The 27,668-nt window shown below is 37.6% G+C and overlaps 1 protein-coding gene across 2 annotated transcripts; it reads right to left on the reverse strand.

Moving 5' to 3' along the window:
• Positions 1–1,420: 1,420 nt before the first annotated feature.
• On the reverse strand, positions 1,421–25,801 carry dpysl2b (dihydropyrimidinase like 2b). 2 transcript variants are annotated; one of them, XM_079600557.1, is made up of 15 exons: positions 25,569–25,801; positions 23,393–23,659; positions 12,670–12,758; positions 12,109–12,293; positions 10,336–10,500; positions 10,109–10,170; positions 9,089–9,169; positions 8,636–8,704; positions 8,404–8,524; positions 7,850–8,006; positions 5,721–5,862; positions 5,349–5,519; positions 3,398–3,577; positions 2,174–2,339; positions 1,421–2,076 (listed from the first exon to the last, which is right to left on the reverse strand). In XM_079600557.1, exons 1-15 carry the CDS (start codon positions 25,713–25,715, stop codon positions 1,985–1,987), a joined length of 2,094 nt encoding a protein of 697 aa, XP_079456683.1. In that variant the 5' UTR covers positions 25,716–25,801; the 3' UTR covers positions 1,421–1,984. The 2 variants fall into 2 exon arrangements, with proteins under 2 accessions (XP_079456683.1, XP_079456682.1); XM_079600556.1 differs by lacking the exons at positions 23,393–23,659; positions 25,569–25,801 and adding an exon at positions 19,090–19,392.
• Positions 25,802–27,668: the final 1,867 nt, after the last annotated feature.

The following is a 27,668-nucleotide window of genomic DNA, read 5'->3' on the forward strand; positions in this document are numbered from 1 at the left end:
AGTCCATCTCCGGCACAGCTTGGAGTTAAAGATACAAAAAAAGACACATTAGCGTAAGGTCTGCGATATCACATTTGTTGACATAAATTTGCGGCATAACCACTCAATATTCTAAAATCTAACGACTCACAATGCTTATTCGTACTGCGCAGCAACCAAACCGTCTGGATTTTTTTGGCCCTCAAGCCAAAAGTATACTTCGGTTTTTACGCATAAGCATAGGTAAATATCATCACGTAAATGTCAGCAACATAGTACGCGAGCAGCCTGATTTTTGTAAACTAGTGTACTCTATAAGCTCAGCTAGCACATGGGTTTTGATTTTAAAAAAAAGATGATTAATTTGTCCACAAGGTGGCCCTCGTCGCGGTTTCATAGCGGAAAAAGAAACACGGGGATTAAGCGTTTGTGTGAGAGATTAAGAAATACCCGCGACTACTTTAAACGAGTAAAAAAATACTTTTTTAATAACATTTACGGTCATAACTTCGATGAGAAATAGCGCAGACAGTGGACAAGGATGAAACATTCTAAGTGGCCGTTCACACAGAGCGCGTTTTTCCATTCCGCTGCGCTACTTTCTTCGTTTTTCTATGTAAACAAGCGCTAGACGGACGCGTTTGACCACTGCACTCGCGTATCGCATCTTTTGCAACGTCTCGCAACACGACACTGCGTTTTTAAAAAACACGCCACTCGAGGTAACAAGTTAATCAAGTCGAGTAACTTTTAAAAAACAAGTCTTGAGACCTTGCTTTTTTTTTACCATTCAACTGCCCGCGTCTTTTCAAAGCGAAAACTCGTTCTGTGTGAACCGGCCCTAATGCGCCGGAATGTATATTCGCGCACACTCGCTACTTGTTCGGCTGTACGCACGTCAAAAATTTAAGTATACTTTAGGCTCTAGTGCATTACGAAATCGTTACTAATTTCACAGCGCCACATCCACTTTGTTCTTTATGAGAGATGTAACACCTTTAGCTAACACCTGCTAAATTCTCAATAATCCTCACAGAAACAGCCCTCTGTTTCTTCACGGCCAAAAACAACCTGGACTTTCTCCTATTCTTATCCTTTAAGAATTAAAGCAGCTTGTGCAAAAAAAAAAAAAAAAAAAGAAGAAGAAAATATCGAGTTTCTTTTGGAATGAGGACAAAACAAGGAACATTTCCAGCTAGAATCACTTGTGGTCCTCTCTTATTTTCTCTAACGTTGCTAAGCTGCTTGTTTTTACAGGCGGTTTCTTCTTCAATAACATTAACATTGTTAATTAAATATATCTGGTTGTGAAACAAAACATGGTTTTTAATTAGCAACCAAAAGCTTTCTTTTATTGACTGGTACAGAAATGATCGCATTGAATGCCACGGACAGGGCGGAATACGGTCAGGTGTTCATTGATGTAAACTGATTGTTTGAGTTAAAAAAAATAAAAAAAAAACGTAATAAAAAAAGCCTAAAAATATAGACATTACTAATGTAATAAAAGTCCTAATAGACTTTTCGCCACAAACAATGACACAAGAAACCCAGTACTCTAACCCTTGCCTTGTTAATATGTAACAATGATAAACAGCTTCTCTAGTACACACACACTTGATCCCTCCGATTTCAAAAAGCAAATAAAGTTAAATACAATAATAGTAACATGACTCGTGGTGGGTAGAAAGTACAGTATAAAAATCATACAATCAGAAGTGCTCAAATGTGGATGTTACATTTTTCCTTTCTTCACATGAGGCAAATACTTTTTTCTTTTTTTTTTTGTCTAGATGTCTTCTTTAGGAAGTGGTGTAGGGTTGGGAAAAGAAAAACAAGGGAAAAGGGCGAGAGCTCGGGGGTTGGGAGAGTAGGGAGTGAAGAATCATAGGCCCTGTGGAGGGTTCGGTTCTTGATTTGACACGGTGGTTTCAGCAAACCCCTCCGTTTATAGACATCCCTCCCCCCCAACCCACTGTTCTCCTGCCGGCTGGAGGACAGGGGTCTAGCCCAGGCTGGTGATGTTAGCCCTGCCACCAGGGGGCGCAACGATGCGCTGGGTGTTGCGGCGGGGGATGTTGTCGTCAGCCTGAGCGCCTGAAATGGAAATCAAAAGGAATTTAGCAAGTGAATTTAGCTACTGATATGTCATGCATCTCAATTGATCTCTAATTGATATCCTTGCGATGCTCACCAGAGAGACTGAAGCCAGACTGGTGCAGGTTGCGGACCGGTTGAGCGGGCTGCTTGGCAGGAGAGGTCTTGGCAGAGGAAGCAGGGGTCACAGCTTTGGGCGTCACTGAGACTTCACAGACCGGCCCGTCGTAGAGACCCCGCGGGACGCCCCTCAGTTCAGCAAGCTAAGAAATAATGGTGCATGATAATATTAGTAAAACACTGATAACCAGCAACATTTAGAAAACCACAAACAGTTAACAGTTAATACGAATTAAGTGACATTTATATTAAAAGGCGAAATATACTAACTTATTAATAAGTTTATTTATAACAGAATAATCATATGAGCAATATCACATGAGTAGCAGTGCGATGTGACTGTATATCAGCACAGCTGTGATTCGGATGTAGGTAATCACTGCGTGCTGATATATGCCATATATGCACGGCTACGAGTGTGATATTGCGTTTATACAACAGTTTGACGGCATAAATAATTAAGAAACAACAACGGAGTGTCTTCAAAATCATTATGTTGTGCGGAACTACTTCCTTCCGCCACGGATTCAAATTTCAAAAATTCAGCTTTGCATCACAGGAATAAATTACAATTTTATTGTTTAAATTGTGCAAATATTTCACAATATTACTTTTAAATAAATGCATAAATAATGCATAGATGCACTATACACGTGTCTACACCGACTTATACACCCACTGCGGGTCAAAACTTTGAAATAATTACAATGTTTTTAATGTTTTACAAAGAAGTCTTTTATGATCACCAAGGGTGTATTTAATTGATAAAAAAGTTATATTAATATTATATTAAAAAACATTAATATTGTGAAATATTATTACAATTTAAATACCTGCTGCTCATGAAACATTTTCATTATTATCAATGTTGAAAACACCAATGCTAGAATATTTTCTATGGTATAATATTCTATAACAATTATATTGTAATATTTTTAAAAAATCATATAAATAATAATAATATTAACAAATTAATGAATATTAAACACACACACACAAACACACACACACACACACACACACACACACATATATATATACATATACACACAGACAATTAATAATTTATAATAATTATATACTCTTAATAACAATAAAAGTAATAATAATAAACCGTATCAATATGGTCACCAGCAGATTGTGTATCTATAGATTTCAGATTAGAAAACCTGATTAAAAAAAACATTGATCAATAACTCACCCTGCTGCGAGCCTTTATCCTCTTGTAGACATAGTCAGGGAAAGGCTTACGGCTCACGTAGCGTCCAGATCCCTCTGTGGTGTGGAGATTTCCATCCTCCAGTACGATCTTTCCCTGGCTGATGACCACCAGCGGCACCCCGCGCACCTCGGTACCCTCGAAGATGTTGTACTCCACTGCCTGGAAAACAAGAAGCAGCGGCATGACACTTCCTGTTGAAACTTTGCCAAAAAGCAATACAGAACATCCCACAAGACCTAAAAACAGCATGAGGATATTCAGTGAATCTGATAATCAACACACACATGCTCAAACACCAAGCGGTTGCCTACGGTCCTGAACACACACACTCACACTCAGGACTTTTGTCTTGTTTTCCAGAACTGTCCCTGAGAAGCAAAACTGTATAAATATTAAGCGGTCACCACCATTCAAAAGTTTGGGGTCTGTAAGATTGTAAATGTTTTGAGAACTTAAAGAAGACTCTAATGTTCACCAAGGCTGTGTTTATTAAATCTTTTGTAACACTGTAAAAAAAAAAAAAACTTTACTTTTATTACATTTGACGCATCTTTGCTGAATAAAAATAAAAATATCTTTATAACAATCTTACTGACCCCAAACTTTTGAATGGTAGCGTATTTTTAGCAAATATATATCTTAAATTACATTTATTTTTCTATTATTTTTCTGTTTTCGCCATTATAATAATAATAATTATAATTCTTACAATATTTAGTGAGGTTTAGGCTTAAAACAAGAAAGAAAAAAATCTATTTGCAAATGAAAATAAAGCTAGCTAGTATACAAGTATATTTTATATTATTGAATATTATATATTAAATTACATATTGCTCATTTATTAATAATATAAAATAAATGTATTAAACTATAAATTAAATGTATTCATATATTATGAATTATACCTACAATGTGTATGTATATATATATATATATATAATGTAATGTATGTTACACAAATATTATATATTTAAATATTTAACACAAATCTTTATTTTAGGATGTTTAGATATATTGTTAAAAATAAAATCCACCAGACAAAAGAACACAACCCTCTAAGGCCAATGTGTTTTAAGCTCATGAACACAAATAGAAGACATTAAAAAAAGATCCTCATGGCGTCCTGCACGCTGTCACGCCTCCAAACCAGGAGGGAGACATCAATTACCCAGGCCGAGCTCAGAATGACATCACTCGCATGAGTAACATGCCCACGCCCAACATTTGGTCAGCACAACCAATGTTCTATGGTCAGGACTGCAAACCACATCCTTAAAAACACAACTTTGCTCACTGGTTAACTACACTGAGGCACATACATTTGATGGCATGAATACAAGTCAAATCACATAAACACAATCAATCAATAATGTGCATTAATGAGTCACAGTAAGACCAGGAACATGTGTTAGGAAAGTAAATAGGGTCTATTTTGATGTCTAACACTTTCTGAGTGTTTGGCATGGAAATGGATATGACGGTGTTGTTATGTTTGGTCTTGGCGGAATAGATCTGCTACGCTGCTGTTGTTATTGCTGCTGCAGAGCAAATACAGGACTTGCTAATGCCAATGCATACACGACACCCTGCTGTGAGCAATCATTTTTTTTTACAGCAATTGCTGTAAAAAATGGCATATGTGAATTACCCGTAGCAGATCTATACAGGTGGAGCTGGGGAAGGTGGAGGGTTTCTGAAAGCGCGCTGCAAACCGCTACAGCAAATGCTGACCAAGTATTTGAAGGTTGAGCAGTGAGTTCATTGGCTACTGATGCGGCAGGAACCAATCATCTGCGCCCTATAGATGATGTGATTGCAAGCAGATTGAGTTAAGGACCTATCAGCCTGCGCCATCCAGCGTCTCATGACCGAAGCTTTGCATTTCACGTTGGTTTTAAACACACATGACATTGCTGACAGAAGAACTCACCAGATTGTGGCTTTTCGCTGAGATGATCTTTGTAACATCCGGCTCCCACAGAACCAGATCCGCATCTGAGCCCACGGCAATGCGGCCCTTACGTGGGTACAAGTTGAAGATTTTAGCGGCGTTGGTGCTGGTGACGGCCACAAACTGATTTTCATCCATTTTTCCAGTTACCTACGAATGACAGGGACCACAGGGAGAGATTTGTCTTGTTTGTGTTTGTGTCCACTTGAGTGTGCTTGTCTGTTCAGCTCGGACTGTTTGGACTCCCATGACTACTGACTGATTTTGTTTATATGATGGAAGGAAGAGTGGATTCTGCACCGTGGCAGCTTGTAACTCCTTACTGTTTGCAGACTAGTATTTCTGTCTCACCACACATTTGTCCCAGATGATGGACATCCTTTCCTCAGTGCCATTGGTTCCTTCAGGGATGAGGGTGAAGTCGTCTTTACCCACAGCTCTCTGGGCGGTGTTGAAGGTGCAGTGAGCGCTTCCTGTTACCTGCAGATCTCCACTATAAAGAAACAAATATACTGTTAGCACAAAACAAATGGGTCTCTTCTACAAACAGTTACATTTATATACTAAGCAAACCCTTTTCACACTTGTCTTTAGAGACCCCATGTGGTGAAAATCAAGCTTTTAATGTTGTTTATATGTCTATGTGGTGTTTTTAAAATGCTTTAAGAGAAACCACGACGTGCAAATTCATAAGTCAACACCATTGCTGAGTATTTTCTCCTTAAAACTGCAGTGAACCAAAGATAGTCTCAAAAACGCGGTTTGAAATCGCCAGTGTTTCTGAAGTCACAAACTACCTTCGTGTAACCAAACATGTCAACGTGCCGACGGGCTTTAGCATATAATCATTACTATGCTCTGAACAGGGGAGTCTCAAGAGAAGCCAGGTTATCCAGGTATATTTTTCTGTTGATATAAAAACATTTAGCAATATAGCGGGTGAATTATGTATGATGTATATTACGATGTTATGATGAACTATATGCCTTTCTCCACTGATGTTATGAGTTGTTCAAAGCGTTTCTAAGGATACTGGTTTTTAGAAGGCAGACTGAGGTGGCGAACGGCAACATGGTTTGTGCAACATTAGCAACACATATGATAACATAGTCAAGCAAAAGGCTGATTAATTACCGTTGTGTCCGACGTTTTAAAAGAGCGATACCATTGTGCAGCGTTTACTACAGTAAATGTACTAGTTTACTAGAGCTGGCGTGAGTGAGTGGAGGCGGAGCTAATTAGCATATCCCTGGATCCGCATATACTAAATGAAGCAAGGGTGTACAGTTACATTCAAGCTATTTTGAGGCATGAAGAAATCTTTTTATTTTAAAAATGTAATTTTTGTTATCAAAGATGAGTTTTAATGGATAAAATGATTGACTACTTTAAAACAAATCAGACTAAAAAAGTGATTAAAAGTCTCACTTAAAGTGCCTCAGAACTCATTTAGATATATTTTAGTTGTGATCACGTCTCAATCCAGATTCTATTCACCATTATTTTTCATCATAATTTTTTTTTTGTTAGACCATTACAGTATATTAGTATTATTATAATTATTATTATATTGCTAACAATAAATATTAATTTAATAATCTAAATAATAATTTAATAATAATAATAATATGTGATTTATTATTTTATAATTTATATTATTATTATTATTATCATCATCATTAATTAAACAACATTTTTAAACATAAATTAATAAAAAATAATAAATTAAATAATACAAAATATAATAATAGTTATTAGTCAAATTATTTTTATTTATTATTATTGTTTTAATATGATATTTAAAGAAATAATTTAATAATAATGTGTATTATTATTATTTAATATTATTTAATTAAAAATATATATTATTTGTAAAATTAACGATTAAATTATACAAATATGAATGATATAATATAGCATATGATAAGTAATTAATTATAAATTAATACAATTTGTTTTGGTATTCAATATTATTATTATTATTTTAATAAATATTTCCAACTTGTAATTATATTTTTATATTCAATATAATAATTTAATATAATAATAATGATAATAGTTATATTTTACAATAAGGTTCATTAGTTAACATTAGTTAATGTATTAGCTAACAATGAGCAATACATTTGTTACTGTATTTATTAATCTCTGTTAATGTTAGTTAATACAAATATAGCTGTTCATTGTTTATTCATGTTAGTTAGTTCACAGTGCATTAACTAATGTTAACACATACAACATTTTATTTTAATAACATTAGTAAATGTTGAAATGAATATGAATACTGCAGACTTAAACTGAACTGTACTCAGGCCACTTTCTGAGTTGGTCTGACTTACACACATTAGCCACCGTTTTTTAAACCGCTCTCAGACCCCATAAATTAAGTGAATTTCTCAAGGTACACTTAGGGCTTCACAACCAAAACAAATCAAATCATAAATACATCCTAAAAAGGAACAGACATTAAGTGACCTTACCATGACAGCAGCGAGTTGAGATAGTCCGGTGTGGTGGGATCTGGACTCAAGGGTGGGGACGTGACGTAGGCGGCGGCCTTGGCCCAGTTCTTGCTCCAATAGTGTGAGCCGTCCGTGCCAAGACTTGCTGTGATTGGCTCTCCATAGACTACGGTGCCTAAATGGTTCAAAGATACTGAATTATGAACAGCATATATAATTTCACTCTAATTCCCTTGCCTAATTCTGGAGCCTAACCACTATGATGTCATTTCTTGCGGTCTAGCCAAGAACAGCTGAGTCATAGCATGCTGAATTTTTTTTTTTTTTTGCACTACTGCAGTGCAATTCTGCTCATAAAACCTGCCTTGCTTGTCCAGTCTAATAATACCTCATTTTAATGGCGCAGACAGAGCGGGATTAGATCAAACCACCTCAGAATGTTCTTCCATTTTGTTATTCAACCTTGAATGTTTCAGAATGGCTCAGTTGATAACTTGATTCAATCAAAGGCATACCAACCCTAGAGTCGCCATATTTAGTTTTATATTGCGATATATTATTTTGCATCACACCTTTTTTCCTGGCCTGGGCGATGACATCAGCAGCACTTTTGCTCATCACCTTGGTGACGTAAAGAGGGCAGTTGGTCTGATTGGCCACTGTTACAGAGCGGTTGACTGCTTCCGCCTCCACCTAAATGATCCATAAAACCAATTCAATACAAAGGGTTTCTTCTACGAAACTATGTTTCCTTCTGATGAGAAAATGGAAAATAATCCGTTCCCAGTATTCACTGCCATTCACCTCCTCTGGACGACTGAGGACATGTCCCTCTGGTCCAGTGATCCCCAACTCGAAAATCCTGCGCTGCTCCTGTTGACATAAAAGAAAGAGAGCGGGATGGGGAGATAAGAGTAGCATGAGATCACCGAATCTTTAAATAATCATGCCATAGTCTCAATATACACTGTATACATTAAAAAACAATACATTTAATCTCCACAACCAAACTTTGTCCTTATTACAAAGAGTTTGCTTATCTTCATAATGATAAATACACACATCCCTGAGCCAAAAGTCATCTGCAATTAATTATATCGACCTCATGTAGGAATATTTGCTTTGGCTTTGCTCGCCAATATAAAGTCTGAGTGTTCATTGTGGAACATATGTTTTGATTTAACATCTCCAAACAGTTTATTGTTGATAGTAACTCTGAGTAATGGAGCTCAGCGCTGGACTCTCTGAAGATCTCACCTCGGCTATGATGTCTCCGTTCTCAGCATGGACCTGAGCGATGGCCCCGAGGTCCCGAATTACACTCAACACTTCGTAGATCTGCACAGAAACACACATTTGACCTCACTCAAGAAGGAATGCCAAATATGACAGAAGAATTCTGCAATGGTCACCGCCAGACTATTCAAACATCATTTGTTTATAAATTGCCAAGGGACTCTATTTAGATGTGCTTTTCTCCTTTTTGCACAATTCTCAATGATAATTAGAACATAGTCAACCCCAAGAAACGTGGCACCGTGCCCCCTAAAACTGTGATGGTAACAGATGGAAGACTTTTTTTTTTTTTGAAAACATTTTAAATGCATAATTCCATTATTTATCAATCCTGAGAGGAATCATGGCATCTGTGGCATGTCATGCTTCAACATACTTCAAAAAATACCATGGTTTTACTATGGTACATGTCCAAAATCATGGTAATACCTAGTGCATAGTTAGGGTTAAACTGCAAAAGTCACATTAAACAGCTAAATAAACTAATAAAATCCATTGTAATTCAAAACCTAATACCATCACATTAAACTGCAAACTTAAAAATAAATTAAATTAATAAATGAACAAACAAATGTGCTTAAAAAAATACTATGGTTTGACCATGGTACATGTAAATTTTTTATGCATAGTCAGGCTTTTTATCCAGAAAAGAAAAGTCATGTTAAACTGCACACTCAAAAAACAAACAATCAATGTACTTCAAAAAAGATACCAAAGAATATTTCCAAAACAATGCTAATACCATTATGTTTTTGGGCCATTAAGGTGTTTTCCATTGTGAAAACGTTCATGACAATATAGCAACATTGTCTTTATGTTCCTGTATCTTTTTGGTCCAACAAAAAAAAGAGGCTTAACTTTCTTATCTTTAAATTCTCTCTTTTGATTTCCTGGTTATATATGACCTGGGTGTGTTTTTGGCAAGTTTCATGAGATCTTACAAGACGAGTAAGAATGTGCAACTCACGGAGGAAGTCATACCTGGGAATCAGTGAGCTGGAAAACGTCTTTGTAAGCCAGGTAGACGAGGAAAGAGTTAATGCCTGCACACAAAGACGGGGTATGAAATTACAGAGGGAAATGTCGGTGAGACATTAGGTGAAACAGCGCAGCAGCAGAATTCCTGACCGATGGAGTAAACGCTAACTCTGGCGGGTTCGTACAGCAGATACAGATGTTCACATCAGGGAACGCTGGCAGTGCTTTACCGTGATCTTTGACGAGCGTCTCCATGTCCTCTTGAACACCCTTGTGCCATTCGGTGATGTCCACGTGAAGGGAATAGTCGCAGCACGCTTTGCTGTCCGCCCATTCCCGCCACTGATTGAAGGCTGAGATCAAACTCGTCCCGGGTTCAGCCACCACATGATCGACTGTTCAACACACAGTGGTTAGGCAGATATTAAAGCGCTCCTACAGATTAAAAAGCACTTCAATCAGTTAAGTAATGCCGCTCTGAGCTGAAATGAGGACAAACAGAGACATGAAAACAGTCTCTTGTACTATTTTAGGCGCACTGTCTCCATCCGGTCTGTCATACTGACACACACTAAATGATGGCTGCATCATAAAGGATACAGCGACTCAGCCAGACATCACAGCTTTGATAACACTAATGGAAAAGTATAACATAGTTATAGAAGGTCTAACCAAAGCTTAACTGTGTTATCTGTATTAAGACCATAGGAACCAAAAGCAAATTGGAGAAAGTGTGAGTGGTGCTTGCTAGAGCAATACTAGATGGTTGCTATGGCACTGTCATGGTTGCTAGGGTGTTGCTTACTGGCCCAAGTTTCTGCGATTTTCTGGCCCCTGAATATTAGCAGTTGCTAAGGTGTTCTAAGTCGTGTTTAAAGGATTACTATGCATTTGCTCAGGGGTTGTGGGTGGTTGCCAGGGTGTTGCTATGGTTATGTTGGTGTTTCTAAAGTATTGTTAGGTGGTTGTGGGTGGTTGCTATTATATGGTGGCTTCCGGGCAGTGATAGGGAATTCCTATGCATTTGCTCAGGTGTTGTGGGTGATTGCTAGGGTGTTGCTATGGTTATGTTGGTGGTTGCTAAATTATTCCTACGTGGTTGCTAGGTGGTTGTGGGTGGTTGCTTTTGGATTGATGTTGGCTTTCAGGGCAGTGATAGGGCATTCCTATGCATTTGCTCAGGTGTTGTGAGTGGTTTCCAGTGTGGTGTATAGTGGTTGCTGTGGTATTGTGGGTGGTTGCCAGGGCGCTGCTAAGTGGTTACTTTAGTGTTGTGGGTGGTTTCTAGAGTGTTGCTAGGTCATTGAGGGTGGATGCTTTAGGGCATTGTTTACTAGCCCAAGTTGCTTAGATTTTCTGGTCCATAGATATTAGTGGTTGTTATGATGTTGTGGCCAGTAAATGTTTTGTGGCCAAAAGTTTTGAGTAGTGCTCAAAGTGTTACTATTTGTTTGCTCGCGTGTTGTGGGTGGTCGCCAGGGCATTGCTAATGAATTACTACATGGTTGTTATGATGTTGTGGCCAGTAATGTGTAGTCCTAGTAACACGTTACAATAATAACATTACATTTTGCAGTGACAAACAAATTACTAAGATGATTACTGGAATGATATTGTTACCATCCATAAATCAGCTTGTTTCCTTCAATGGCGGGGAAATAGTTAATGAGCCGGGGGTGGGGGATGGCGTGGGTTGGCTTGAGGCCCTGCAACCGACCAAAGGGGATGGAGTATAAATAAGTATTAATATTACTTTTAAAAAGAGTAATGAGAAATAAATGAAGTTTTTGAGTCACAAGCCCAACAATGGTTGTTGTTGGGGCATTTCTTGTTGGTTGCTATGGCATTTCTAGGTGGTTGCAAAGGCATCATGAGTGGTTGCAAAGGCATTGCTAAGTGGTTGCTATGATGTTCTATATTTTTACTATGCACACGGTATTCAGACTGATCTCAAGTCAGTTTCTCCGTCAAGCTCAGTGTACTGAGGCCAGTTTGACACGTACTGATCATGGTGGTTCCTCCAGCCAGCGCAGCGCGGGTGCCTTGGTAGAAGTCATCTGCAGAAGTCATGCCCCTGTCAGGCATCTGGAAGCGTGTGTGCACATCAATGCCACCTGGCATCACCATACGCCCATGGGCATCGATGGTTTTCACCCCACCGGGCACTATCAGATTTTCTCCAATTTGCCTGTGAGTGGAGAGTGAGATATGAAAAATGCAATACAAGTTATACAATCGGATGAATCTTAATTTAATTTCAAAAGCCACATTTAAAGGGCTATTTCATTATCTCATTATGTGTCATGTGATATAAAGGCACATTTTGTACACACTAACCTCATAACCCCAGACTGCTGAAAGACAGATCTATCTATCTATCTATCTATCTATCTATCTATCTATCTATCTATCTATCTATATATCTATCTATCTATCTATCTATCTATCTATCTATCTATCTATCTATCTATCTATCTATCTATCTATCTATCTATCTATCTATCTATCTTCTCATTTGATTAACAATGATATATTACTGTAATTTAAGAATCTCTCATACTCACTTGATCAGGCCATCCTCTATATAGATGTCGGCACAGAACGACTGATCATCATTCACAATCTTAGCCCCTTTAACCAAGAGGCGGTCACTCTGTAAAGACAGATAAAAATCACCTTAGTATCCCATCGAATTACATGTGCAAACTGTCTATTCACCTTGGCGCAGCACTGAAGAACACTGCTGCAAGCTGAAGATGGTGTTAGAAGCATTCATTAAATATACACTCGACATCAGTCAGGAGGACTGATGAGTATAAAACCTAATATACTACAAAAAATACACATTTAACAGGAGCCATTAAATCAGAGCTTATAAGGAACCAGTATAATGTCGCCCGCATTCTTTAGAAGGAGCATCACTAAATTCTGTGGCCTTCACAATTATAAACACATGTTCACCGTGGAACATTTATCTGTCACTGTGCTCTGTTAAACATTGAAGACACTGATTCACTCTTACAACCTGAAGCTGAAACTGCTATTTCTAGTCTAGTGTGTACTGAATCAGTACTGGGGATTTTTTATTAATCTCAGTGACTCGAATCTTTAAAGACATTCACCAAAATGATTCGTTCCTATTCACTCACTGATTCGTTTAGTGACCTTTCAACAGGTTATATAGTTACACTAGGTTGGTTAAGTCTTTTGTGTGTTATGATTGAGTCATTTAATAATTCACTCGATAAAAACTCTAGACTTAAAAAATGCTAGAAGTCTTATTATAATATGCATGTCTACAAAACTACTACAGTTAGGTTTCTCTTCAAAATTGTGTATGGTACACATTTATACACATTCATAATTCATGACATTAATCTCCTTTTAGTGAACAAGACTGACTCACACACAGAGCTGAAGGAACTACAGGCAGAAACTCATTCTCAATGTTTCAATTGTTCAGTTCGTTTACGAGCGAGATGTCCCAGTTCATTGAGGAGTCTCGATCAGACTAAAAACACTGACTCATTCTGTGAAGGGGGCGTGTTCGTTCAGCAGCTAAGCCAATGAAATGCTCCTTCGCAGCCTGCACTCGAATTCTATTGGTTTGCACTTTAGGTCAGTCTTTTACACTTCAGTGAATGAAAAATATGAGACAGTACAAAAAAAGAATGAATTGTTACTTTTTTTTTTTTTTTTTTTTTTTTTTTTTTTAAGTAAATCAATAAATAATTACTTGAATGAAGAGACATAAATGTTGAAGCAAATAAATAAATATATAAAAATTATTTATCATTAGTCATTAATAAGTGATCATGCAATAATTATAGTAACTGAGTGATTAACATGAAAATAAGTGAATTTAACTGATATTTTTTTTCTTTTTTTTTAATTATTTAAGTGCTACACAAAGATTATTAAAAAAAATATAGATAAATATTAACATAAAACTATCATCTGTATAAAGCATAAACACTGACTCATTCAGTGAAATGGGGCATGTTTGTTCATTGGGTCCATCCAATACAATGCTGCAGGAAAGTAGTCCTGCATTAAAAAAAAAAAAAAAAATGACACATACAATAAAGTGAATGAGAATGAATTGCTCATTACAAAGATCTGTTCGCTTGAGTCATCTTAATGTCAAAGTGTCCCAAATTTGTACTTTATTCATTTCCCAAGCAATGAATGAATAACAGCATCATGCCTCCCAACAGTACGAAGGGTAAAGTTTGGCTCGACACCCCGGTACGGACGCCGCCACCCAGGATTCTCTTTACATTCAGAGCCCCAGAAGAACGTTCATTTTTCTGAAAGGGGAGCAGTGGAACAATTCCAGTCACAAGGCCCTCGGCATCGTACGGGGACAAAGGCAGCTCTGTCTGCGTTTCTGCCTCTTTGCGTGCTTGTTGGCAACCCAGCAACATGAGGCCCTCGGTGGCTTCCCAAGCCCTGCCCTGATTCACTTAGTGATGAAAGAATACTCCACTGACCTGACATCTCCTACTATACATATCTCAGAGCAACATTAAAGAGGAAAACAACACCAGATACAATACTTAAACCAACACTGTAAACCCTAACGCTCAAAATAATTAATTGGTTTGAGTAGGGAAAACGTCAACAAATTAGTTCAATCCAATTAACTTTTATGAGTTTTTAGAAGTTTCTTTTTCTTCTGAGTTCACAAAACTGACACATTTTAAGTCATCAGAATTGTTTCATTGTTTTCAGTTTTATGAACTTGTATCTTTTAATTTAGACAAACTTGCATTTTACTGAACCTGGGCTGGGATTTCTATTTCCTAGCATGCTTTGCCATGACACTCGAAAAGGAATAGTGAATGCTAAAATTAAGTGTTATATAATGTTTTTTATGTGCAAGATTGATGTTAAGTAGGGGATTAGTGTTTAATCCTTTGCTATGCTAATTTAGAAGAGTTTCTGTTATGTTGCGTTTTCTGGAGTTACCATCATGGCGACAAGTGGAGCATGAGTCTGGTATGTTAAATGTTCTATATCGCCGTACTCATTCAGCAATTGTTATGCTATGCTAATGCTATCAAAGCATTGTACGGTATTACCATTTACCAAGTTAGCATTTATTGAATTAGCTAGTTAGAACAAGTTTCCTATACTATACATATTTGAGATTACATTATAATTTTAAGTTAAATTAATGAATGATTTAACCTACTCAAATATTTCTAGCTATGAGCAATTCAAATGTCAGAGTACAAAATAAAAGTTCTGTTTAAACTTTTCTTAACTTAAAAAAATTGATGTAACTGATGTGATTACCTCAAATTCTTTGTGTTTTGCCAACTTACATTGAAACAGTGCTTCATTTTCTTTAGTATTTAGTGAGTTTATTTTATACAAACCACCAGTGTCTAAGAATGCCTTCTCTGAATGTCCAGATCTCCGCAGAGGGGCTTCTGGGACCATGCAAGTGGCGTTGGCGGTCAGCCACACTGAACAGCTGCTTCATAACATGCATTACATAACCACGACAATCACTGCAATCCATTTCCTCCGTCTCTGTGCACAAATCAACCAATCACGGCCGTCAATGCTGGGCTAAAGCACAATGACATCATCAGAAAGGTCTTAATGTTAATTAGAGGAAGTCTGAAGAAGAAAACAGGGACTTTATGAGCTGAACTGGTGCTTGTTCTGGACCTTTTCCAGAGTCACAGTAGATATTTAGTGCATGAGAACGCTCACAGGAAGTCTTCTGGTCTGCATGTTTATAATAATGACCACTGCTTGCCATAAATGATAACGTGAGTTTGAACAGACATGCTAACGTAACATTATAATGTCACATGAACACCAACAGTATGGTATGCATAAAGGACATTACATTTTAGACCAGAAGACGACTCAGTTGACTGACTTCCAGTCCCGGGGTTTAACTTGAAGCTCCATCCCTCACTTATTTAGAAACAGATTTAGTTGAGTCAGAATCTAGTTGCCAGCTTAATCCGCATATGATCCTCTTTCAAAGAAAACTGAAAGTGTGCCTTGCATGTTTGCGAACATGGGGCCTTTCTCCCTCCGAAGTCATCATGAATGAGAAATCCTGTATGTTATTTGGCAGGTACGAGTCCGAGTCGAGATTGTGCTTTGTGCTGGGGACACAACAGCAGAGCATTCTGGGACAGATCGCTGGGTTGCACTGGAGCTGCTGCGGTTGCCATGGTAACCAGATGACTGGGCTCACTGGAATCACTGCATTTTACACTTTATTAGATTTAATAACTGCAAAATTCAACTACATGCAAGAAAGATGATATAGTATTATTTTTAATATTTATTTAATTCCTTGTACATTTATTTACATAAGAATTTATTTGTTTTATACATTTCTTATACATGTTTTATACATTTTTCATACATGGCTATTCATACAGTACTTATTTACTTATGTATTTTTTGATTTACTAAACACAGCTAATAGCTTTGTTTTCAAAATATTTATACATTTATATAAAAAATATATATTTTAATAAATGTGTATTTATTTCCTTTACTAAATTATTTAATTACTACAGAGCCATGATAAATATTTAAAATAAAACATAAAATTAGTAAATAAATTGATAAATATTGTACATTACTTATGTACTTACATGTTTAGTTACTAAATACAGCAAGGTCAATTATTGAACTAGGCCTACTATTCATATTTAAAACAAGACGTATTAAATGAGTATGCAAAAAGTAAATAAATAAATATTAGCCTACAATAAATATTAATAAATGCATTTCTTATTTACAAAATATGTATGCATTTACTTACAGATAGTTTTATTTTAAATAAACATTTATTTACAAAAAATATTTTTTTTTTATTGTAATATGTATTTATAGGTTTACTTTATAAATACTTGAGTAAAGCATAACCAAATACATACTACAATATCAAACTTTCATCTTTAGTAAACTAATGAATAAATATTGAAGCAAAAATTGAATATAAATATTTACTCACACTATTTATTTTGGTCTTTTACAGTAGGCCTGATGCTGAAAAATCTAGAAACAGCAAACAACAATGTAACACAACTATCATCCATCCATAAGTTAATAATATGTGATTATGTAACAACGCCAGTAAGTTGTTACAATGAAAATAAGTGAATTTGCAGTCAATGAATTTGCTTTGATGTCTGACCTCATGACTACGGCTAAAAGTGACCAGGCATGTGGTGAATTAAAGCTAACGTTCATCTTTAATAAACCACGAGAAGATGTCAGTCCTCCTCCGCCTGTCTGCGCAGCTGACCAATGCAGCTGGTCCTCGCAGTCCCAGACCCACCCGTCAACCATTCCAGCCAGTCCACATATGCCTGTGTGTCAAATATGTGTGCATCAAACCACGCCTGTGGCTATTTATGACGGGAAACACACATCTAATAAGGTCAATCTGAGTTTGCGTCTGTCATTTGCATGGCCATTTCAACTGCTTTTAAATATCCGCAACTTGCACCAGAACAACTCACCTAATTGTGCTGAAGCTTTTATGAGGACGATATTTATGCACAGGGTTTTGTGTCACAGTGTGCTTGGGAGGTCCGCAGTGAGCAAATTCCGGGTCGAGGAACTGCACATGAATTCCACTACAGTAACAAGAGGTGATGACTGATGGGGCCAAGCTGTGACTACAGTTAACCGACGCAACAAGTCAAAATCCAAACCGAGAGCCCTTTGCACTAGGCGATGTCACTCGACAGATGTGTTTTAAAGCGTTTAATTCCCATACTTTCCGATGTGCCATAGACGCAACACTAAAAGACTGTATAGGGGTGTGGCACAGACAGCTTTAGGCAACTCCACAAGCATTTCTCCCCATGAGGCTTCAGATAGGACATTCTTCTCACAACATTTCCCCTCGTTTCTTATCGGAATACATTCCTATCTGCATATTTGATTCTTTTTTGCATGCATGAAATCCCGCACGTGCTATAGAGATGGAGTCTCTTAGATCCACTTAGATCTCAGTAAGAGCTGGATGTGGTTTCTCGAACATGCTGGATGGAAACCACAGCCCACCTACTTCTCATTCAACATAGCTAAGAGAATCTAAAAGGGTGAACTAAAGCTCTCCCCCAAAACCTCAGCTGAAAGTGCTTCCTTTGAAAAGAAACAATGGCACACCCGCCACCAGCCGAGCCGAGTGGGAGCTCCATTCCACCGTCTCCGAACAGCTATTTGCAGCATGTTTTACAATAAGACAGATCAAATTAGGTGCATTGTGATGTCATAAATATATGTTATAATCAAAGGGGTGGGGATGCATGATAATGTCTATTCTATTGTGACTCTACAGACAATTATTTCAATGCATGGCTTGTCCAAATGCAAAAATGCATAGACATGGGTCATGAAGTGCACCTATTATAAATCAAGCCCACTTTACTGAGGAAGGAAATATGATAATTTCCTCCCGGTTTGCCATGCGTTTTTCCATTATCCTGTACCGCTCCCTCAAACACGTTTGTGTGCGTTTTTGTTCGCAATGGTCAAATAGGCTACATATTTGATCAGTGGAATTATTAGATACACCGTGGAATGCTATGCTCGTTACACACTGTAACAATCTGTGTAGTAACGCGACGCAAAGTTAACGGCGCAAACCGCTTCGTTAATTATAAAGGGAACGTTTCTGTTTTGTTACGTCGTGTAGATGGGGTGTGAATCACAAAACCAGCCCTAGAAATGCTGCAGTAGCATACAGGCTCAAGAGCTAGGTTATAGACTTTGACAGCTGAATTTCGCTTTAAAAAACCACAAGTTAACCCGAGTAACGTAACATAATGTGGCGGAGCAGGGGATCAGCGTTCGCGAGCGGTTGCGTTTAGTTCGGATCAGCGTTCATTAGCATTGCAAATCAAACACATTCATTCTCACAGGATTTTACATATTTATAAACATGCTTTAAACTTCGTAATAATTAAAGAAGATATTCCATAACTCACGGTTATGCGGGGAATATTCTTCTTGCCCTGATAGCCAGACATCTTCGTTCAGCTCTATTCCCTTTGATGAACCGTTATCACTGTAATAATGGGAGGGGAAATGGCTTGGTTTAGGACAATTTTCGTAGTCCTCGAGAAATTAGGAGGTGAACGGAGGAGGCAAAAGCGCTAGAAATGTAAAGGACAAAAGACCTGTGCCCAATATCTCCTCTCCACTGATGCACCAAGTCCACCCAGACTGTCTGAGACAAAACGAGAGATTTTCATAGCGGAGAGCAGCGCGCATGCGCACAACCCCGCCCTGGATAGCCGGCAGCTCCTCCTCTGAGTCCAAAGAGGGTGACCAGTGTTTCAGACAATGGTGTTTTGCATAATCTGATCGAAACTGATGGAAAATATAAAACTGTTTTAGAAATTAATATTAATTATGATTGTATGCTAACGATTATGCAGTTTATTATGCTTTATTTTATTTTTTTTGCTGGGGCAATTAACTAATTATTGTAATTAAAAAATATATTAAAACATATATTGATAAGGAATTTGAATACACATCAACAATGTGTATATACATACATACATAAAAAAAAAATAATAATAATTCAATTTCTGATTTAGAATTTCTGTTGGCCTTGATACTTTTGTGAGGCTAAATTCCAAAAAGTGGTGTAACTGTCCGGACAATATGTAATCATAATAATAAATATCTTATTAGAAGGCAGAATTAGAAAAATAACAGCACAACAGTGTGTGTGTGTGTGTGTGTGTCTGTGTGTGTGTGTTATTTTTGACCAGTTTTATAGACATTTCTTGACCATTTTATGAAAGGCTTGTTTTATTCATGTCAACCCCCTAAAATGACTATTCATGACTCAAACATTCATGATTTTGACTTTTTTAAAAAATATATTTTGTTCTTTTGAATATTATGTTTGAAATGCTTTGAAAATAAATGCTTTGATAATAAAGTTGTGTGCACAGAAAGAACATGTGATTGCCTCAGATTGCCAAAGAAGCTAAATGATATGATGCACAGTTTTAGCTCAGGCAATTCAGAACATTGTATAATAACACCACACTTAATGCCTTCTTAACATAAATCTTTTGCCTCAAATCTATGTATGTGCACAAAGTCTATATAGCTGAACATCCGGGTCCTTCAGGCTACTTTGGTCTCAATGCAGTAGATTTAAACATGCTATTGATCTCTGCAGTCGTTCAGGCCTGTCATGAGGGAGAAAAGCATGGGAGTGGCTTTAAATCACACTCGCCAGAACAATTTCCTGTTCGGTATGGGTGACATGGCGCTTTTTGTATAGTATCATGAAGAACAGTAACAGCATTCAGTGAAATAGCCATTCAGTTTTCTCTTCCATGGTTTATGTAGGGTAATTCTGCATATAAAGAGGGAAAACAGGCATATGAGCTTTAACAGTTCCCAAGTTATTGCTCTTAAATCCCAATCGTCCACACTTCAATCATCCTTCAGCATCATTGTATCTGTAGCTATGGTTACCGCATCCAGATACCAAGGCCCACACATACTTGAATTATTGAGCTCTTGGGAACAAGAACTGGACTGTAAAGTCATCTTATTTTAAAGGGGTTGAACATTTTCTTATTAAAAATATGAACTATAGCTAGAAGGGGTGCACCTTATTTATAAATACACACACGAGGAATAGATATGCGCCACGAAAAACAAACGTTCAGACATATTTCGAATTTGGTATTTGAACTTCCATTTTTGCAACAGCTCTGTATATTTCGGCAAGAGTGATTAACTGCTTAAGTGGATTTATTTCTTGTAGAGTTAACAAAAGTTAACATCAGCATTGTGATGTTTGAAGCGGATGTCATTACAGATATTCCAGGGAGATTTTAAAACGAGCCGGTTCATTCATAAATCCGTAAGATCTCACCTTCCTGCTGTGGAAATACAAACTGGAAGACTGAAAAAGGGGGCGGGGCTACATAAGCTCTATAATGACCTCTGAAGTTGTATGCATCCTTGACCTTTTTACTGTGAGAACAACAGAAAATATTCAAGCCTTAAAATGATTCATGGTTTTTATTCACCCGCAACAACCTTAAAAATAGTGGATACTGTACAGTCAGCTATAGCGCAAATCAAACCCAGACAGGGTGATCAGATTTTATATCATCCTGAAGCAATGCATTTTACAATATTGCATATTACTTGCTAAATAAGTAAATCAATGGACATTGAGCTGAACTTTTTTCATATTTCATATAAGATTAGCAGTGTAGGAGATTGGTTACCAGGGAAAAGGTCAAATATACTGTTTAAAGGTTAATATAAATATCTGACAACAGGATGCTGCAATTGACCAATCAGAATCAAGAATTCCAGAGAACAGTGACTACGTTTACAAGCTGTTAAAATTCGAGTTATGGTCGGGTTAAGGTCACTATTCGGGTTTCTGAAACATTCGGGATAACCCGTTTACATGCGTGAGCAGAGAGAGTTACTCCTGTATACATGGAATGTGTAATCAGTCGCCAATATCCCGATGTAAACGGCGACGCACGGTTTGCGTCTGGACGTACGGACAACATTAAGACGCAATATGCATCATTTCCGATTCTTCTTCCTGTATCCAAAGACAACAACAACAATAGCAGCAGCAGGCGGATAATGAATAGTTTGGGGCAGATAGCGATAGTCTTTGTTTGCGCTTTGGCGCTGGTACTGATCCAATAAAAGACATTATATTCTTGGTTTTCACCACACTAATAAAGAAATTGGTCTCCTCCTCGCTCCAAAAGTGTGGTGCTGTGCTGCGTCTCGCCATGTTAACCTCAACTTGTTTACTTCCGCTATACTGCACGCGGGGTTTTTTTATGCGCCGTCTCTACTCAAAAGACCAAGATTCCTTGCGAATAGAACATGCGCAGAACACACATTTTGATGGGGATGTGCCGAAACGCGTTTACAAGACCAAATATTCGGGTTAGAAAAGGGGTAGCTACCCCAGGTATAATATCCCGGTTTTTAAAAACCGGGATATGAGCATATCCGGGTTTTTGCCGGTGTTTACATGGCAGTGCGCGACCGGGTTATTGCTAATATTCCGGTTTTGAACGGGTTATTGGCTGCATGTAAACGTAGTCAGTGTAATAAAGTGCAACAGTCCCCGCCCACTTTCTCAGCCATGCTGGTATTTTTCCAATCATTTCTCCCATAGGGATTTCAAAACAAAGTCTTCGTGAAAGCGTTATAAGCCACGAACCAAGCCAACCAGCTACTATGAATCACAACATTACAAACTTTCATTTTAATAAGTATAAAAAAGGTACAAGACTGTGTACATAACGGCTTTAGTGAGGGAAAGAACTACAATCCCATGAGGCATTGTGAACACCATAATATAATTAAAAACAATGGAGAAATATATTGTATATATGTAGGGAGGTCGACCCGATTATGTCATTTGCAGTGCTTCATGGGAGTGGGTGGAGCTAAAGAGTTATTTTGGCTTGTTTGATTGGTGTATTTTTCTGTACAGCATCATGGGTAATGTAGTATTTCACCATGAATTCTGCTGTAAAACAAAAATGTTAAAACCAAGTTTAAATAATGTGGGCTGACGGCTTCAACAGAAGCAAATACTAATTAACAACCTCGTAGCTCAGAGTGAGGCTTTCTTTAAAGGTTTATAAGTTATCTTTGAAAATTAATTTCCCTATGGAGATAATGAATTGAGATTTTACTCCTGGAACCCGACTGTTGCACTCTAGAGTGGTGCAGGGATGACGTCACAAACCAATATGGGTGTGTGTAACTTACACTGTACAGCAATACGTCCAAACGTTGTGGAGCAAAAAGTATCAAGTTATGTTTACCACAGGCTTTATTTTACTCATAAACCGAAACCCCCCATTATAAAAACACATAGGAAAATCGTGAGGGAACCAGCGACTAATTAGTCTTCCAGGTTTTAATGTCATCCTTGCACCATGCTTTAAGTTCACATATGGACTGCAAATCTGTATCAAAAATCATGTAATAAAAAAAGAATCAAGAAATGTGTCTTCATTAACCATTCTTAGGGTGTTGACTTTAAAAACACATTTCAATTTGTTTAATGATTTTAAACAGCATTCATAATTAATTGGATTGCATCTTACCTTATTAGCTACAATATGGAAACACTTTTCATATCTAGGTAGCCCTATATAAATAAACTGGTTGACTGTTATTATAAGCAAGGCTTCATTTGAATGATTGAAATATGTACTCAGACTGATCACCCACATGCACAATCCCTGCAGCTCTTACCTCGTCCTTCAGGTTCTGCAGATTCTCTTTCCCGGCACTTCTTCTGATCTCCACCTTTCGTGGTTTGGAGATATCCTTCTGCCTCTCGATCACCCGACCCTTCCCTGAGGACAGCGAGCCAAAGTCCAGCGTCTTGTTGTCGGACGAACCCTCCACCGGGCAGAACATGCCACAGAATTTCTGCCGTGGCTGGTTGGGGCTGGAGCTTCCCATGTTCTGGAAGAACCCAGGCACATCTCCGAGAGCAGACATTTCTCTCAGTGAATACTGTCAGACGGACGGAAAGGCATGTAAACCTCAGTTAGAGAGCGGGGGGGTTGCTCTGTGGACACTAAATGTTAGTTTTTTCCATTGGGAGGTGAGAAACAGCATCACATGTGAGCCGAGGAGGTTCCTACAAATCCTAAAGGAATCCTAATGGATGTTTTTTAACATCCTAATGAGATCATTCAAATAAGAATCCTCTAAGAATAAAATAAAAACCTACTGCATTAAATATTAGTAATTAAATAAATTAATAAATGATAGAAACTTCATTAGCATTTCTTCAGGCTATTTGACTAAATGAGTTGTCAAAACAATGGATTTCATTATCCACAGCATTCAGCCCTGCAAATAACATGCAATTGATCGCAAGTAGAAAACACTTCAATGAAAATCCCTTTAGAAAAGATGCCTACTCATCTTGAACAATCTGTTGAGCAATACAAAACATGAAGAATGTATGCAAATAACTGTAAACCATGCAAATTATGTTATGTCATGTTATTTAACGCAGCGCATCGAGCATTATATCGCGAAGACAGTTAGAAAAAAAATCCAGGGATGTTACCGTACAGTAGACGTGAGACCGACGGAGGATGAGGTGACGCTCTGCTGGAGAGATGAGAGGAGAAACAGCGGATGCGATGCGGTTTTTTTAGGGTTAAAGATGTAATGTGTCCATATCTGAGGGCTCTTTCCCCGGATGACTTGTCACTTAATGCCCATTGTGTGGTCGCTTGCCATTGTTAGCGTTCACATCGTTTGTTTGGTGAGCACGCGTGTGATGCGGTGAATAAAGAGAAATGTATGTTAGGTTTAGTCATAGAATGGATAATGACTCTTAATGTCTCTTATTTTCTTCTTGAAGAGTCGTTGCTCTGTTGATAGTTGAAGCGCCACGCCCATGCAGGTTAAAGTTAAGGGCGCTGTCCTTTCAGCACCACGCGACGAATCACGGAGTATCATTCACTCTTCATATGTGACTTTCTGTTCGGTTCTGTCTGAGCTGTTCTTATGCACACATGTGTCAGGTTGGCCGTTGTGTTGCGTATCACGAAATGTATAAGAATTGTATAAGATTCTACTTCCATTTCAGTAATTTTGAGGAATAAATAGCCTATTTGGGGGGACATGTAGGCCTAATTCTGTCTTATTGCTTTTAGTAGGCTACTGTCTGTAGCCACAAGATGAGATAGCTAATTTCAGATTCCAGCTAAATAATTCTAAATACAAAAATATTTTTGGTAAAGAAAAATAAAGATATATTGATCATCTATACAGGCTATAGCATATATATGGCAAAAATTCTGAATTAACAAAAATCTGCTAATTTATTAAATTATTAATTTATTTTATAAAATTCCACTGGTTATAACAAAACTCAATGTCTAATTAATCTATATGCACATGCTGTTATTTAAAAAAAAAAAAAAAAAAAACATTTACAATCTGCCAATAACTATATCCTACTGATTTAATATCAGCTTTAAGACAATAAGGTCTGGTTTCCCAAACAGGATTTAGATAAAGCCAGGATTACGCCTCAGTTCAATTATAGTGCATCTTGAGACAAAATAATGGCACTGACCTATTTTAAGATATGCCAGTGCAGGTTGCTTTCAGTTAAAACAGCTCAAACATGTTTTTTTAGTCTAGGACTAAGCCTTGTCTGTGAAACTGGGGGTAGAATTTCTAGGTTCATTTTGAGTTGGACGACATTACGCTACAAAATAATAATATTCGGTTCAGATTCAGAAACTGATCCAACGAAGTTTAGAGTAACTAAAGAACCGGCGAGTCAATCGTTCAGAATTCGGAATCTACTGTTCGTGTTGTATGTTGTAAATGACTAAAAAGATTCGACTCATTAGGCTATATGGGAATTGGACTGCAATTTTGATGAACGGCTCACACGAGTCATTCGTTCGGGACGGGACTGCGCTGGTTTGTGCAGTAGGCTATATGAGAGATTGTGGTTTTCATTTCTTTCCCTCCATTGACAGCTATGCAAATACCACTTTGACACTTCAAAAAGTTCATAAAGAGATGTAAAACTCATCCATATGAATTGAGCGGTTTAGTCCAAACTTTCTGACGAGACAGACCATCAACTCACACATCAGTGATAAACGGAAGCTCAAGCGTGTTCCCATGATGTGCGAGAACCAATGAGGTTAATTCTCGTGTTACGCATCACGTTTGAGCTTCAACAAGAACCAATGAGGTTCATTCTCGTGCGTCAAGAAGATTCGGTTGAGCTTCTGTATATGTTCACTGATCATATGTTTATATGTGAATAAAAGCCTGAATTCAATCTGTTCATCATATAAAACGATCGAGTCTCTACAGAAAAATTGGACTAGACCACTCAATTCATATGGATAAGTTTTTCGATCTCCTTTTAACTTTTTGAAGCATCAAAGTGGTAGCATAGCTGTCAATGGAGTGACAGAAAGCTCTCAGATTTTATCAAAAATATCTTCCATTTGTCTTCGAAACGAGATGAACGAAAGTCTTACGGACTTGCAACAACATGAGGGTGAGTATGACAATTTTTGGGTGAACTGTCCCTTTAATCTGTTAAAAAGAACCACATCACAAGGGCCCTCATATCCATTCGAGAATTGAATTTCGAGAATTTCGCGCTGTATTCACATCAGCAACAGCGCCATCTTTGATTTTTAATGGAAATTAAAGCAAGTCTGTGATGGATAGAAGTCCATTGCTTCAGTGGGTTCTGTTATTTAATGTGTTTTTAGATTGGGCTGACGAAAAACAGCAAAAATATATATCCAAGGAATTTCAGTAGACACAAAAACTCCAGACAACATTATAAGTGATCTGGGAGCGTTATAGCTTTTTACAGCGGACGCCATTGAAAACATCTCAGCCTCACTTTCAGTACTCACCATGACGCTGCTCTGAATAAGGTCTATAGCAACACATAGCCTAATTATCTATGCTTTCAAGTAATAGCCTACAAGCCAATATATTTTGCTCATACATTTCTCCTTTTGCCCATTTGGCTGAGTATGTTGGCCAGTGGAACAATTTGGTGGAGAGTCGCTCATTGGAGAGACACATTCTGTTCTCCCCTCACAATAATAGCTCCGAGAGCCCAGTTTCCATAACAACAACAGGCTACCCGCTCAAAAGAGTTGCTGCATTAGCTACTGTCTTTGCAGGCTGTTGGACTGAGGGGGGAAGAGTGAGACAGTTTGTGACACAAAAGGAACAAAGGATCAACTCTTTTCATTTAATTCCCCCAAATCAAACATCAGACATGCATGCATAAAACTGAGGCTGCAAAGAGGAAAAACTTCATAGACATTTACAAAAACACTCCTCTGGTTAACAGGAGTCGTTATGTGGGTTAGATAATGAACACAAGCATGCATACTTCAGTCATCATTCATTACGGAACCTCAGAACACCTGTTTCAGCCAATCACAAGACTGGGAATTTAATTACAGCTCCTCCCCCTACATCCTATGTGGTTGCCATGGGTTACTGCGAGGAACGACTAATTAATAGGAATACACAGGAACTCGTTTTTTTTTAAACCAATTATTTTAAGGACAACTCATTTAAGAACCTAAAATACAAAAAGTCAATATTCAGTACATTTAATCTCAAATAATCATGCAGTGTTAATGCGGCACAGATAACAAAAGAATGCAATTAATTATGTAAAAGCGACAATAATAGCGATACGTCGACGTCACTGAATGGAACTGCTGTATTCTGATTCGATTCGTGTTGTGCTGACGTGTTGAGTCATTTGGCAGGGGCAAACTGTGAAAAAAGATATTTGCAACTGTATCCATAAGAAAGATATTGGAATACAGATATAATCCTGCTCGGTTGGAATGAGGCACACCCTGAATTTCCCATCTGCGCCACTAGAGGGCAGTTGAGTAACGCTTTAGATTGCTAACTCCATCTAGACTGATTTATTTTTAATTAAATTAAAAGCAGGTGAACTCACAAAGGTAGTTTGGGAAATTGGTTT

This window comes from Phoxinus phoxinus, assembly GCF_949152265.1.
Source record: "Phoxinus phoxinus genome assembly, chromosome: 23".
NCBI lineage: Eukaryota > Metazoa > Chordata > Actinopteri > Cypriniformes > Leuciscidae > Phoxinus > Phoxinus phoxinus.

Bases quoted from the DNA above. Each gene is read 5' to 3' on its own strand.
- dpysl2b (XM_079600557.1), bottom strand. From the start codon at position 25,715: ATGAGTTTTACATCTCTTTATGAACTTTTTGAAGTGTCAAAGTGGTAT. The intron at 12,294-12,669 runs GTGAGTATGAGA...CTCCACTCACAG, and splicing joins ATAGAGGATGGCCTGATCAA to GCAAATTGGAGAAAATCTGA. The intron at 2,340-3,397 runs GTGAGTTATTGA...ATTATTTCTTAG, and splicing joins GGATAAAGGCTCGCAGCAGG to CTTGCTGAACTGAGGGGCGT.